The 14640-nt window shown below is 38.1% G+C and overlaps 1 protein-coding gene across 1 annotated transcript; it reads left to right on the top strand.

Annotated features, from left to right (window-relative positions):
* Positions 1-3752: 3752 nt before the first annotated feature.
* LOC133030462 (uncharacterized) lies at positions 3753-4388 on the top strand. Its single transcript, XM_061103211.1, has 2 exons — positions 3753-4170; positions 4369-4388. The coding sequence occupies exons 1-2, from the start codon at positions 3753-3755 to the stop codon at positions 4386-4388; spliced, it is 438 nt and encodes a 145-aa protein (XP_060959194.1).
* Positions 4389-14640: the final 10252 nt, after the last annotated feature.

The raw sequence follows: 14640 nt of genomic DNA, 5'->3' as shown, positions 1-14640 counted from the left end.
GTGAATAATAGAAGAAACAAGTGGGTTCTATCAAGAACGAAATCGGAACCAACAGCTTAATCAAGAACAAGCCTGCGAGTGGAAATTCTAGTTTGCAAACAGATTTACTGCTCCAGTTTATGACTAAAACTAGATCTTCAATTAAAGACCTGCAGACTCAGATGGGCCAGTTAGCAACTCAGGTAGCAACCCGCCCTCAAGGAAATTTCCCTAGCACAACTGAAGTCAATCCCAAAGAAAACTGCAAAGCAATTACCCTGAGGAGCGGTAAGAAGTATGATGGGCCTGAGTTACCACAACCAGTTGAGGTAGATGAAGAAATAAATGCTCAACCAGTGCAAACACCAACACCAACAGCAGAGAAAGCTACTGAAAGCTCAGCACTACCACAACAGTCTCCACCTATTAGCATTGATCATCATGTGAGAATACCCTATCCTCAGAGGCTCAGAAAGTCAAGCTTAGATAAGCAGTTCACCAAGTTTCTAGAAGTCTTCAAAAGACTTCACATTAACATTCCTTTTGCTGAAGCTCTAGAGCAGATGCCAAGTTATGTGAAGTTTATGAAGGAAATTTTGTCAAAGAAGAGGAAGATGGAAGATTATGAGACAGTGGCTCTAACTGAAGAGTGTAGCGCTATTCTACAGAAGAAACTCCCTCCAAAACTCAGAGATCCAGGGAGCTTCACTATTCCTTGTACTATTGGAAAAATTGAAGGAATAAATGCACTATGTGATTTGGGAGCCAGTATAAACTTAATGCCTTTGTCAGTGTTTAAAAGACTGCAGCTGGGGGAAGCAAAGCCAACCACGGTAACTCTTCAATTGGCGGATCGATCACTAGCTCATCCTAGAGGAGTCATTGAGGATGTGTTAGTAAAAGTTGACAAGTTCATCTTTCCAGCTGACTTCATTGTTCTGGATATGGAAGAAGACAGCAATGTTCCTATCATCCTGGGGAGACCTTTCTTGGCAACAGGGAAAGCACTAATTGATGTTCAGAAAGGAGAGTTAAAGCTGAGGGTACAAGGAGATGAAGTTGTATTTAATGTGCTCAAAGCAATGACCTACCCTACGGCTAGTGACAACTGTTTTGCAATTGATGTGGTGGACCAGTTGGTGGAAACAAAGACGCATGCTGAAGACCCTCTTAATTTGACTTTGGTACAAGGGGAGGTGGTGGAACAAGACGGTAAGGAAGCTTATGAGTATGCTATGTGGCTCGACTCTTATGGACCGCTGAATAGAAAATACTATGAAGAGTTAGGAGTCATACCAACAAAGCCTACCCCATCTACTGAAAAGCCTCCTCAACTAGAGTTAAAACTCCTACCGGAGCATCTCAGGTATGAATATTTGGGAGAAAATAAGACACTTCCTGTTATAGTGGCATCTTCCCTATCTTCTGTAGAGACAGACAAGCTATTACGGGTTCTAAGGAAGCATACGAAAGCCATTGGATGGACTTTAGCAGATATTAAAGGGATCATCCCTTCAACTGTAATGCACAGAATCCTAATGGAGGAAGGAGTGAAGCCTACCATTGATGCACAACGAAGATTAAATCCACCAATGAAGGAGGTTGTCAGAAAAGAAGTCTTAAAGTGGTTAGATGCCGGGGTAGCGTATCCTATTTCAGATAGTAAATGGGTGAGTCCAGTCCAAGTTGTTCCAAAGAAAGGAGGGATGACGGTGGTGAAGAATGAAAAGAATGAACTCATCCCAACCAGAACTGTCACGGGATGGAGAATTTGCATTGACTACCGAAAACTCAACAAGGCCACAAGAAAAGATCACTTTCCACTCCCATTCATTGATCAGATGTTAGACAAGTTGGCAGGTCAAGAGTACTATTGTTTCCTTCATGGGTACTCAGGGTATCACCAAATAGCTATAGCACCGGAGGATCAAGAGAAAACGACATTCACATGTCCATATGGTACTTTTGCTTTTCGGCGAATGCCATTTGGGCTGTGTAATGCTCCAGCAACATTTCAAAGGTGTATGATGGCTATATTTTCAGATCTAATAGAAAAATGCATCGAGGTGTTCATGGACGATTTTTCAGTGTTTGGTTCATCGTTTGACCAATGTTTAAGCAACTTGGAATTGGTCTTAACAAGGTGTGAAGATTCTAATTTGGTGTTGAACTGGGAAAAATGCCATTTCATGGTTACGGAAGGAATAGTGCTGGGGCATAAAATCTCGAAAGAAGGTATTGAGGTTGACAGAGCCAAAGTATCTAAAATTGAGAACTTGCCTCCTCCAGTTTCAGTTAAGGGAGTTCGAAGCTTTTTGGGTCATGCCGGGTTCTATAGAAGATTTATCAAAGACTTCTCCAAAGTTGCCAAACCGCTATCTAATCTTCTCGCTAGTGGCGTACCTTTTGAATTTGGGAAAGATTGTCTTGAAGCATTCCAGATTCTCAAGGATAAGTTAATCTCAGCACCGATCGTGACTACACCAAATTGGGAATTACCTTTTGAAATCATGTGCGATGCAAGTGATTATGCGATTGGAGCAGTGTTGGGACAACGGGTTGACAAGGTATTCAGAACCATTTACTATGCAAGCAAAACCTTGAATGATGCCCAACTGAATTACGCTACTACAGAAAAAGAGATGCTGGCTATAGTGTTTGCATGTGACAAATTTCGACCCTACTTGATTGGCAATAAAGTGATAGTGTATGCAAATCATTCAGCAATCAAATACTTGATGACTAAGAAGGATGCCAAACCAAGACTAATTCGATGGGTTCTTCTTTTGCAAGAATTTGATCTAGACATAAAAGATAAGAAGGGTACTGAGAATCTGGTAGCAGATCACTTATCAAGACTAGAGCTGGAAGAAAGTCAGAATACGAAAGAGGTACAAATAAATGAACAATTTCCCGATGAACAACTCTTTAGTGTGAGGGAAAGTCTGATGGTACCATGGTATGCTGATTATGTTAACTTCTTGGCTGCCAATATCACTCCTCCTGAGCTATCTCGACAACAACTAAAGAAATTCTTTTCTGAGGTGAAACATTACTACTGGGAAGAGCCAATCCTCTACAAGCACTGTGCAGATCAGATAATAAGAAGGTGTGTGCCTGAAGAGGAGATGTACTCTATTCTTAATCACTGTCATGCTCTACCATGTGGGGGACACTTCAGTGGAACTAGAACAGCTGCCAAGGTGTTGCAAAGTGGATTCTTTTGGCCAACACTTTTCAAAGATGCTAGTACTTTTGTGAAGGCATGCGATCGTTGTCAGCGTACAGGAAACATCTCAAGGAGAAACGAAATGCCTTTGACAGGAATCTTGTAAGTAGAGTTGTTTGATGTATGGGGGATAGACTTTATGGGTCCTTTTCCTTCATCATTTAGCAATTTATACATTTTACTAGCTGTGGATTATGTGTCAAAATGGGTGGAAGCTGCAGCCACACCAGCTAATGATGGTAAAACAGTTCTTCAGTTCCTTCAAAAGAACATATTCACGCGGTTTGGTACTCCCCGAGCAATCATAAGCGATGAAGGGAGTCACTTCTGCAACAAACAGTTCGAAGCACTCCTTTCGAGATATGGTATTCGTCATAGAACTGCTCTACCTTATCATCCGCAAAGTAATGGCCAAGCTGAGATTTCTAGCCGTGAAATAAAGATGATTCTGGAGAAAACGGTGCAGAGATCAAGGAAAGATTGGTCAAGAAAGTTAGATGACGCACTGTGGGCCTATAGAACAGCTTTCAAGACGCCAATCGGGATGTCACCATATCGGTTGGTGTTTGGAAAGGCTTGTCATCTACCGGTGGAGCTAGAACACAAGGCGTACTGGGCAATGAAAACTTTGAACATGGATTTAAAGGCTGCTGGTCAGAAAAGATTACTACAGTTGGATGAGTTGGAAGAATTCCGGAATGAGGCTTATGAGAACGCTAAGATCTATAAGGAGAGAACTAAAAGGTGGCATGACCGAAATTTAGTTAGGAAGGAGTTTCAACCTGGGCAACAAGTTCTACTTTTCAATTCAAGGCTGAAGTTGTTTCCTGGTAAATTGAAGTCAAGGTGGTCAGGGCCATTTACAGTGGTCAAAGTGTTTCCTTATGGAGCGGTGGAACTGAAAGGTGAAGGCCCTAATACTTTCAAAGTTAACGGGCAGCGGTTAAAGCTCTACTTGGGAGGTCAGTTTGACCAAGCCAAGTCCGCCATGATTCTGGCGTCACTATGAAGATCTCAGTCAACGTCTAGCTCGCGACAATAAAGCAGTGCTATTGGGAGGCAACCCAATCTTTTAATTTAATTTTACTTTATTTTTCTTTTGAAATTTTTTTAGAAGACATTTACAATTGTTTTGTAGCTTTTTAATTTGTTGCATTTAGGAAAGAATTGCATTTGTTAGTTTTAAAATAAAACCGTGAAAATCGTGAAAAAAAAAATTGCAAAAGGGGCCATGGCTACTGTAGTCGCGACGGGAGTTATCCCAGTCGCGACTGAGCCTCCTACGTAAAAAAAAAAAAAAAAGGGGGATGGCTCCAGTAGTCGCGACTAAGAACTGGCAGTCGCGACTAAAAAGCCCACGAAAAAACGAAAAAAAAACCTTCTGCCCACTCCCGTCGCGACGGGACACATAGCCCGTCGCGACAGGACACGATTTTCAGCTTTTAAAACCCCAATTTCACCCAATTTCACCATTTAACCTAATTTCAACCCCAACCCGATTTTCCCCTTTTCTCAGCCTATTCAACCTCATTCCACCATTAATCCTCAAATTTCTTCTCATTCTCTTCAAATCTTCCATCCAAAACACCAAAAACACAAATTTCTCTCATAAATCTTCTATTTTCTTCAAAAATCACACCACAATTTCCACTTTTTCACCCAAATCCGAATTTTCCACTATTCATCATCTTCAACCTTGAGTTCTCCATGGATGTGCAACAATGGTGGTGGATGAACGGCATTCTCGCTTAGTAAGTCTCTTTCTTGTCAAAACTTTGATTAGTTAGGCGAGTTTTCCGAAAGTTGAATAATTTTCTAGAAGCATTTGGAAATTTGTGGATTATTTTGGAGAAATTGTTGAATATTTGTGAAATATTATTGTTGTGCAATTATTGTGGTATTATTGTGATTTTTGGGAAGTGAAGAAATTAAGGGGAAGTGCTGCCGAATTTTTCCCAAAATTTTTGTGTGGTAATTTTGAAGTGTGTAATGGGTTCCAAGCGTACTAGAACGGGGCAATCAGGTGCGTCATCGTCGAAACCGCCAACACCGGCGTCAAAGGCCAATTATGAAAAAGATAGATTTGTGAGTTTAAAAGCGCAAGAAAGATACTTTGAACTGCAAAAGAGAGCCTTCATTATGGATCGAGGTATTGAATATGATGAAAATCCCATCCCGAATAATCCATTATTCGAGACCATGAGGCAACAAATTCAGAATCGCCACTGGGCGCAGTTAGTGAAAATTTCAGAAAGAATCAATCAAACTCTGGCTCTTGAATTTTTAGCCAATTGGCCTGAGGCACAAAATGAAAGGGTACGGGTACGCAAAACAACCGTGCGAGTTAACATTAACACCATCCATCAAATGTTTGGCATGCCAAGAGAGGAAGAAATTCTTATGGAGGAAACATATAGACAATTTATGAAAGAAAAGTTTGACCCTGTGGACTTGGCGGAAATAGTTGGTTTTCCGGGGTTGAGATTGCATGAGGTGGATGAAGAACCCCAAATGCTTTATCGATGTGAACTGAACCAAGTGGCTCGCGCTTGGATGTTTTTTGTAAGTGTTAGGCTTATGCCTAGTAAGCATTTATCGGATTTTCCGTTGGATAGACTCCGAATTGTTCATGCAATAATGAAGGGAATCTATGTGCCAGTTGGAGGTATAATTTTGCAGAGTTTTGATAACATGGTCAAAGCCACTGCACATACAGGAATTGGCCTAGCAGGAATTATAACTGAGTTGTGTGTTGCGAATGGTGTGCTACAATATCCTTATGATAATCAAGTACAACCACAACGGAATATTGATTGGACAATGGTGCGCAACCTAAAGCCCCCTCATCCATATGGTCAACCGCCTCCTCCTCGTCGTAACCAACAGCCAGAAGTTCATGTCCCCGAGGAAGAGGACAATCCAAATGAAGAAATGCCTCAAGTTGTTCCCACATCCACTCCTCTTAATGCGGGGATGCAACATATCCATGCTCAACTCAACTACATTATCCAGCAAAACAATCATATCCAGAGTTACATGGTGCGAAGAAGTGAATTTGATAAAAATCAAGTGAGGCAGTTCAATCATTTAATTGATTCGTGGAGTCTTGGGGTCGAGGACCCGAATTACTTGGCATATCCTCCTCGTTTTCAGCCCTATGATCAGCCACCACCGCCCAACCCCTTCTGATGGGGGTTCAGGTAAGTCCTTCTCACCTTGAGTATAATAGCACATTGGGGACAATGTCATATTTAGTTTTGGGGGAGAGACTTAAAATTTTTAAATTCTGCACTTTAATTGCTGCATTTTAATTTTCTGTTTTAGTTAAGGAATGGCAATAAGCTTGACGATAGTTGTATACTGCTGATTAGTGTGATGTGTTCTGAAATTGTAAAATAACTGTGTGCTTGATTCTGTTAACTCTTTGGATTAGTTTGGATGCTTAGAAACATGTGTTTATCTGCTAATATTCAAGTTGTGAAAATTGTTATAATTGTTTTATGATGGTTTGTGGTAAGATTGACAGGATAGCGTAGAGCTTGCATGTTTATTCTTTTGAGACGAAATCCTTGATAGTGTTCAATTGGAATATGATTTAAGCATTTGTTGGATAGTTTGAGCCTTTCAAGCCTACCGTAATAAGATGTATCCATAGTTAACCTTTTGAGCCTAAATCTATTATGCTTTTCACCCATCGATTTAAAAAAAAAAAAAAAAAAAAAAAAAATTTGTAACCACACTATTAATTTTTTCTTCACCCTGTTATCCATGATATCATAAGCTACATAATTAGTTTGGGGGAGGAGAAACATTTAGTGTGAGGAAATAGTGAGAGTGAGAAAAACTTGTAAGATTGAGAAGAAGAAAAAAATTGTGTAATTCAATGTCACTGAAAAGAAAAAAAAATGAAATATGAAAAAAAAAAACACAATAAAAAGTAAAAATATGTGGAAAAAAAAAAGAAAAAAATTTTCAGTGATGTTGAAAAAAAAAATAAATAATAGAGACGTCTTCTATTAATCTTGGTGAATCTGGGAATATTATGGGATCTTAGAAGAAAGAAAAGAAGCTTGTGGGTTCTGTTTGTGTGCTTATGATATATTGAGCCAAAATTGTCTTTTGCCTATCCCTGAATATCTGAGCCATACTACCTAAAGCCTTGAAAAGACCTAATGATTCCAAAGAATACTGTCAACATTAGTGGAGAAAGGTAAGCATGCAAGCTTATGAGTTATCGGGTTGTGGAACTGTTAGAAAGAGTAAAACTTTTATAACAATGTTTCACATTTGAATAAATTTTTGCAGTTGTACATAGTGTTATAAACTGAGCATCTAAATTAATTGTTAGAGTTGGTAGAATTGAAATTCTAGTTTGCGCAATAGAAGAGAACAACACATGAGGCAGTAGTATTATGATTATCTGATAGCGTAGTTAGTAGTTAGTAGTATTTATCTTACTCGAGGGCGAGTAAGAATCTAGTTTGGGGGAATTTGTTAGGCTTAAATTAGTCTAAGTTTCGGGTCATATTTCGGTTAGTTTTCACTCTTTGTTTCTAGTTTTAGGGCTATATTACGCTTGATTCTTTTGTTTCAGGTCCTCGGGCATTTAAAGAAAGTATGTACAAGAATTGAGGAAAAATGGTGAAAGAATCGAGAAGAAAATCCAAGATTGGTGTCGCTGCCAGTTCCAGTCGCGACGGGGAATTTGCCAGACGCGACGGGAACTGGCAGAGACATCCCAAGAACTCAAACTGTAATCCAGTCGCGACTGGGACTCTGCCAGTCGCGACGGGAAAAGGCAGAGAGAATTTTGAGACAGATCTGCTTAACCCCGTCGCGACGGGGGCATTGCCAGTTGCGACGGGGACCCAGTGACGGGATTTTTGGGCAGTTTCGTAATTTCACGAATTTTAAAGATGAAAATTGGTTTAAATAGAGGGAGTTCGTGAAAATTAGGATTCATTCAGAATTGGAACCCTAGAAACAAAGGAGGAGGCTAGAAGAGCGGCTTGTGGCGACCCGGATCAATTGCTTCAACTAGTTCTTTCTCTTCTCTTTAATTTTTCTATGTTCTTTTCTATTTCAATGTTAATTATGGATTTGATTATGGATGTTTTGAACTAAACTCCTATTTAGGGAGAATGATGAATGTTGTTTAAGTTTTTCCTAGTTAATGATTAATTGCCATTCCTCCATCTTGATTGTGAATACTATTCATATTTGTGTTTAATTTCCATGTGCAAGATTGATCACCTTTTACATGTTTTTATGATCTTAATTCGAAATCTGAAAAGTGAGAATTGAGAATGCTAAAATTGGATAGTCTAGGTTTTGATGTGAAACGAAAGTATTTACATAGCCTTTGTGACATTTAGATTATTGCTTAATGCTGATTTCATGTTAGTTTAATTAAGAGATTAATTAGAGAGCATGAGATTTAGAACTTAGAAGATCTGAAAAGAGCTAGGTTAATTTATAATCTGTCATTCACTTCAAGAGAAGGATAGCATTTAAACATTAACATTGGTAACTTAACAACAGGATTCGTCTCCCTATTTTCTTATCTTGATTAATCTTCCTCTTTGTTATTTTTAATTTTCTGAATTGTCTTATTTAATTCATAAAAAAGTATTCTTTTACCAGATAGAATCAATAGTATAATTTAGTAGTAATTAGTCCAATTCCCTGTGGTTGGACCTCACCTGTGTGAGTTTACTACTTGATTGCGTATACTTGCGTAGTGATCATAAATTTAGCAACAGGCTCCACCCCATGTCTAATAGTGCTTAGTTTCTTAAGCCTGTCACACACTATTATTTAGGTGTACTAGGCATATGTATTGAGCAACAAATCCATGCTTTTCAAGAAACTTTGTGTAAAGTCCTTTTTTGGCAAGTTAGGTGACAAAATAATTTTTCCTTTTTATGGTAAGATTGCTATGCATTTATTTTCGAAATCTTACCTCTTTTATTCGGTTATAAGTTGCCATTTTCCTTGTTTGGAAAGTTGCACTTTCAGCTGAACTTTCCTTTGTTGAAAACTTCTCAAAAGAGAAGAAATTCTCTTTTGGAAAGTTGTCCTTTTAAGGGAAACTTTGATTATTGCCTTTTCCTTATTAATTTCGATTGTATCTTGATACAATCAGAATATCTAATCTGTTTTTGGCAGGAATCAAGCTTTGAAAGAAGATCGGACCCGATTCTAGTAAGTTTCCCGTTTCTGGGCAGATCTGCTTCGTCAGCAACCGAATCTGATGTAGCAGATCGTGTTTGTTTTTGGAAAGTTTTTGTACAGCTGCTAATTCGAACTTGTGGTTGCCTCTTTGGTTTCTATGATCTATAAATAGAGCCTAGAGAGCAACCATTCGAATGACCTCTTCCATTATTCATTTTCTACATTTATCTTTTGAGAGAAGAGAGTCTTTCTTTGTTTTGTGAGAGCCTAGTTGTTCATCTAGGTTCTAGTTGTTCTATTTCTGTTCTTACTCTATCCTAGAGGTTGTGAAGAACTACTTGACTGAACAAGAGATTGGTCTTCGGGAGAAGACTTGATAAAGCCTTACTTCGGGAGGAAGTAAGCACTTGGTCTTCGGGAGAAGACTTGTTGAAGCCTTACTTCGGGAGGAAGTAAGCACTTGGTCTTCGGGAGAAGACTTGTTGAAGCCTTACTTCGGGAGGAAGTAAGCACTCACACTTCAAAGACGAAGGGAGTTCGGGCTTGAAGGTGTTTCAAGAAGTCAGATTCATAAAGTGGATTACAAAGGATTGCGGCAATACTTTAGAGGGAGTCTAAACTTGTTTAAGTCAATTGTCTTTGTAATTTTGATACTTTATTAATTGATTTCATTCTCTGGGCGTGGCCCCGTGGACTAGGAGTGTTCGTGAGAACACTGATACCACGTATAAATCTCTTGTGTCAAGTTATTTATTTTTCTGCAAATATTTTATATTCTGCCTGTTCAGTTTTGCTGTAGCAGAATTACTTTCTGCTGCTGCAAACGCTTACAGTTTTTATATTTTCTTATATACAACTGACATTTGCAAAAACACGGTTTTTCAATTGGTATCAGAGCGGGACACTAAACTCTTAGTGTGGTCCTATAACGTTTTTGTTAGAATGTCATTTTTTGCAGAAGGAAGTTCTATTTCTAGACCACCATTGCTTAATGACTCTAACTATCCTTACTGGAAAGTTAGAATGAGAGCCTTCATCAAATCTCAAGATGAGAAGGCGTGGAGAATGGTTCTATCAGGTTGGTCTCCTCCAGTTGAGACAGATTCTTCAGGTAATACTATTATAAAATCTGAACTGGAATGGTCTATTGAAGATGATAAACTATCTGCCTACAATAGCAAAGCCTTGCATGCTATCTTTAATGGTGTAGGTGAGGGTTACATTAAACTTATATCATCTTGTGTTTCTGCTAAGGAAGCTTGGGAGATTCTTCAAACTCAGTTTGAAGGAACTTCTGATGTGAAACGATCTAGATTTATCATGCTTCAAACTAAATTTGATGAGCTTAGAATGTCTGATAATGAAACTTTAACTGAATTCTATGAAAAATTATCTGACATTGCTAATGAATATTTTGCTCTTGGAGAAAAGCTTGATGACTCTGTTCTTGTGAGAAAAATTGTTAGAGTTCTTCCAGAAGGTTTGATACGAAACTTTTGGCAATGGAGGAAGCTAAAGATTTTAGCACTATGAAAGTGGAAGAATTGATGGGTTCCTTACGTACTTTTGAATTAAATCAACAGATTAAACAAAAGGACAAACCCAAATCCATTGCTGATAAAGGTAAAAGTATTGCTTTGAAAGTTGCTGATAATGAAAATTCTGATAGTGAATGTGATGATGAGATTGCTTTATTAACTAAGAATTTTCAGAAATATATGAAAAAGATGGGAAATAAAAAGAATATTTCGAAAGGTTCAAAAGGTAATGCTTTCATTAAACCATCTGTCTCTAACAAAAAGGGAATTCAGTGCAGGGAATGTGAAGGTTTTGGGCATATTCAATCTGAGTGTGCAAACACTTTGAAAAAGAATAAGAAAAGTTTCAATGTCACTTGGAGTGATGATGAAACCGAAAGTGATGAAGATATTACTGAAAATGTTGCCCTAACCTCTGTTATGACTAATGTGTTGTGTGATTCACAGTGAAAGATAGATTGGTATGTCTGAATAATACCACCAAACAAGAAGAATCAGATTCAGATGAGTCTGAAATCTGTGAAGAATCTCTTGCTGAATCATACAAAGTCATGTATGAAAAATGGATTCAAAGTTGCTTCGAAAATAGAGAGTTGAATAAATTGAATAAAAAATTGTCTCATCAGATTGAAATGTGTGAGTTGAAAATAAAAGAATATGAGACAAGTGTTTGTGATAAAGATGAAAAAATCTCTCTATTGAAGAAGGAACTTGAAAACTTTAAGAAAAATGTTCAAATGCTTAATCCTGGATCTTCTATTTTTGAAAAAGCTCAGAATGCAGGTCAGAGAGGCTTTGCAGGCCTTGGTTCTAATGGAATGGAAAGTTCTGGAGTCACGAAGTTTGTAAAATCTAGTGTTCCAACGAATCACCATGAGGCTACAAACTCTGCTGTAATGCTTTCACGTACTGTGGCAAGAAGAAAACTTCTGATGCTGCAAAATCTCCAGGATTTTCGAAAAGGGTAAGATCTCAGGTAAAAAGATTTGTTCCCATTTGTCATTTTTGTGGTAGAAAAGGACATATCAGACCTAAATGTTTCACATTGAACAACCTGTTTAAAACAAATTACTTTGATAATTTGAAAAAATCTCAAAAGAAACATAAAGGTTTGAAACAAATATGGGTGAAAAAGAAGTGTCTAGCTGGTTTTTCTGATAAAACTGCTGCATCTCAAATGTGGTATTTTGACAGTGGTTGCTCTAGACATATGACAGGTGACAAGGATTTCTTGACTAACATACGGTCTATGCAATGTGGAGAAGTCACTTTTGGTAATGGCTTATCAGGAAAAGTTGTTGGTATGGGAACTCTAAATTTTGAAGGGTTACCTAGACTGAAAAATGTGATGTTAGTTGAAGGACTGAGGGCTAATTTACTTAGCATCAGTCAAATCTGTGATCAAGGGTTTACTGTTTCTTTTGATAGTGATCATTGTTATGTTTTGAATGAAGACAATGAATGTATATTGCAAGGATTTCGATCCAATGATAACTGTTACACTCTAACCCTTGTGTTTACTTGTCATTCAGCTATCAACAACACCACAGATCTGCGGCATGCCAAGCTTGGGCATATTAATTTTAAAAACCTGAAAAAATTGTCAAATGCAGGTATTGTTCGAGGTCTTCCCAAGCTTGGTAAGGAAAGTGAAGGTAAGTGTGAACCGTGTCAACTTGGGAAGCAATTAAAAATCACTCACAAGCTCAGAAACCGATATCAATACCTCAAAGGTATTGGAATTGCTTCACATGGATCTTATGGGTCCAATCCAAGTTGAAAGTTTGAATGGTAAACGATATATCTTTGTGTGTGTTGATGATTTCTCTCGTTTTACTTGGGTAGATTTTTTAAGAGAAAAATCTGACACTTTTGATGCCTTTAAAACTCTTTGTCTGAGATTAAGAGTTGAGAAAGGTTGTAATATTGGGAAAATTGTTCGAATTCGAAGTGATCATGGTAAGGAGTTTGAAAATTCTGTGTATGATGATTTTTGCAAGTCTACAGGTATAACTCATGAATTTTCAGCTCCCAAAACTCCTCAACAAAATAGAGTTGTTGAGAGGAAGAATCGAACATTGCAGGAAATGGCAAGAGTGATGTTAAATAGCAAGAAGTTGACAAAGCGCTTATGGGCTGAAGCTATTAACACAGCTTGCTACATAATAAACAGAGTGTTTATTCGTCCAGGTACCTCAAAAACATCTTATGAAATCCGGGAAAGGTAAGCGCCCCAATGTAAGTCATTTTCATGTTTTTGGATGTGTGTGTTATGTCTATAGAGATCGTGAGCATATTGGTAAATTTGATGCTAAAAGTGATGTTGGTGTGTTTATTGGATATTCCTTAAACAGTAGAGCTTATCGTGTTTATAACATGAGAACTCAAACTGTTTTGGAATCAGCTAATGTGGTTGTTGATGATTTTAGAGATTTTTCGTAGTTTTCCACGAAGCCAAGATAGATAGTCTCATGGATACTCCTCCGAAGTTGTAACAAGCGGATCCCGATGCGGCAGAACCCATTGCCGATGCCGCAAAGGACGAATCTCGCTGCTGCAACCGAAACCGGAGAACCGTAACCGTCTATCTTGACTCATCCAAACATCATCACCGACTCTATTCGTAAAGAACCAAGCACCGCAGTCAAACCGAATCATCCAAAAGATCTCATCCTTGGAAATCCCGAAGAAAGCATGGTAACTCGCGAAGGTATATTAATTTAATCGGCTTTCTTTGCTTTGTTTCTCAATATGAACCGAAAATGTGAAGGAAGCCATGACCTTTGAGGAATGGCTCAATGCAATGCAAGAGGAACTCAACCAATTTGTTCGCAACAAGGTATGGATTTTGGTCCGAAGACCAAAAGGTATAAATGTTATTGGAACAAAGTGGTTGTTTAAAAATAAAAGTGATGAGTTCGGTACAATTGTGAGAAACAAGGCTCGTTTGGTGGCTCAAGGGTACACACAGGTAGAAGGTATAGATTTTGATGAAACTTTTGCTCCTGTTGCAAGATTAGAATCAATTCGTTTACTTTTGTGTATTGCTTGTATTCTGAATATTAAATTGTTTCAAATGGATGTGAAATCTGCCTTCCTAAATGGTATTTTGAATGAGGAAGTTTATGTTGAGCAACCAAAAGGATTTGAAGATCCTCAATTTCCAGACCATGTATACAAGCTTGAAAAAGCTTTGTATGGTCTGAAACAAGCTCCTCGAGCTTGGTATGAAAGGTTGACTCAATTTTTACTTTCTCATGGCTATCACAGAGGTAGTGTGGATAAAACTCTTTTCATCAAACATATAAAATCTGATTTTATCATTGCTCAAATTTATGTTGATGATATAGTTTTTGGTTCTACATCTAACCATGAAGTGCGGTATTTGTTGATCAAATGAAAAGTGAATTTGAAATGAGCATGGTTGGTGAGCTTAATTTCTTTCGGGTCTTCAAGTGAGACAAATGGAAGGAGGTACATTTGTATCTCAAAGCAAGTATGCTAAGAACCTTGTCAAGAAATTTGGCCTTGAATCGGCTAAGCAGGTAAGTACTCCTATGAGCACCACACTGAAATTAACAAAAGATGAGAATGGAGTAAAGGTAGACACTACACTCTATCGTAGCATGATTGGAAGTCTTTTGTATTTAACTGCTAGTCGTCCTGATATATGTTACTGTGTGGGAGTGTGTGCTAGATATCAAAGTAATCCTATGGAAT

Source organism: Cannabis sativa, chromosome 8 (assembly GCF_029168945.1).
Source record: "Cannabis sativa cultivar Pink pepper isolate KNU-18-1 chromosome 8, ASM2916894v1, whole genome shotgun sequence".
NCBI lineage: Eukaryota > Viridiplantae > Streptophyta > Magnoliopsida > Rosales > Cannabaceae > Cannabis > Cannabis sativa.
This window is presented reverse-complemented; position numbering and strand designations above follow the sequence as displayed.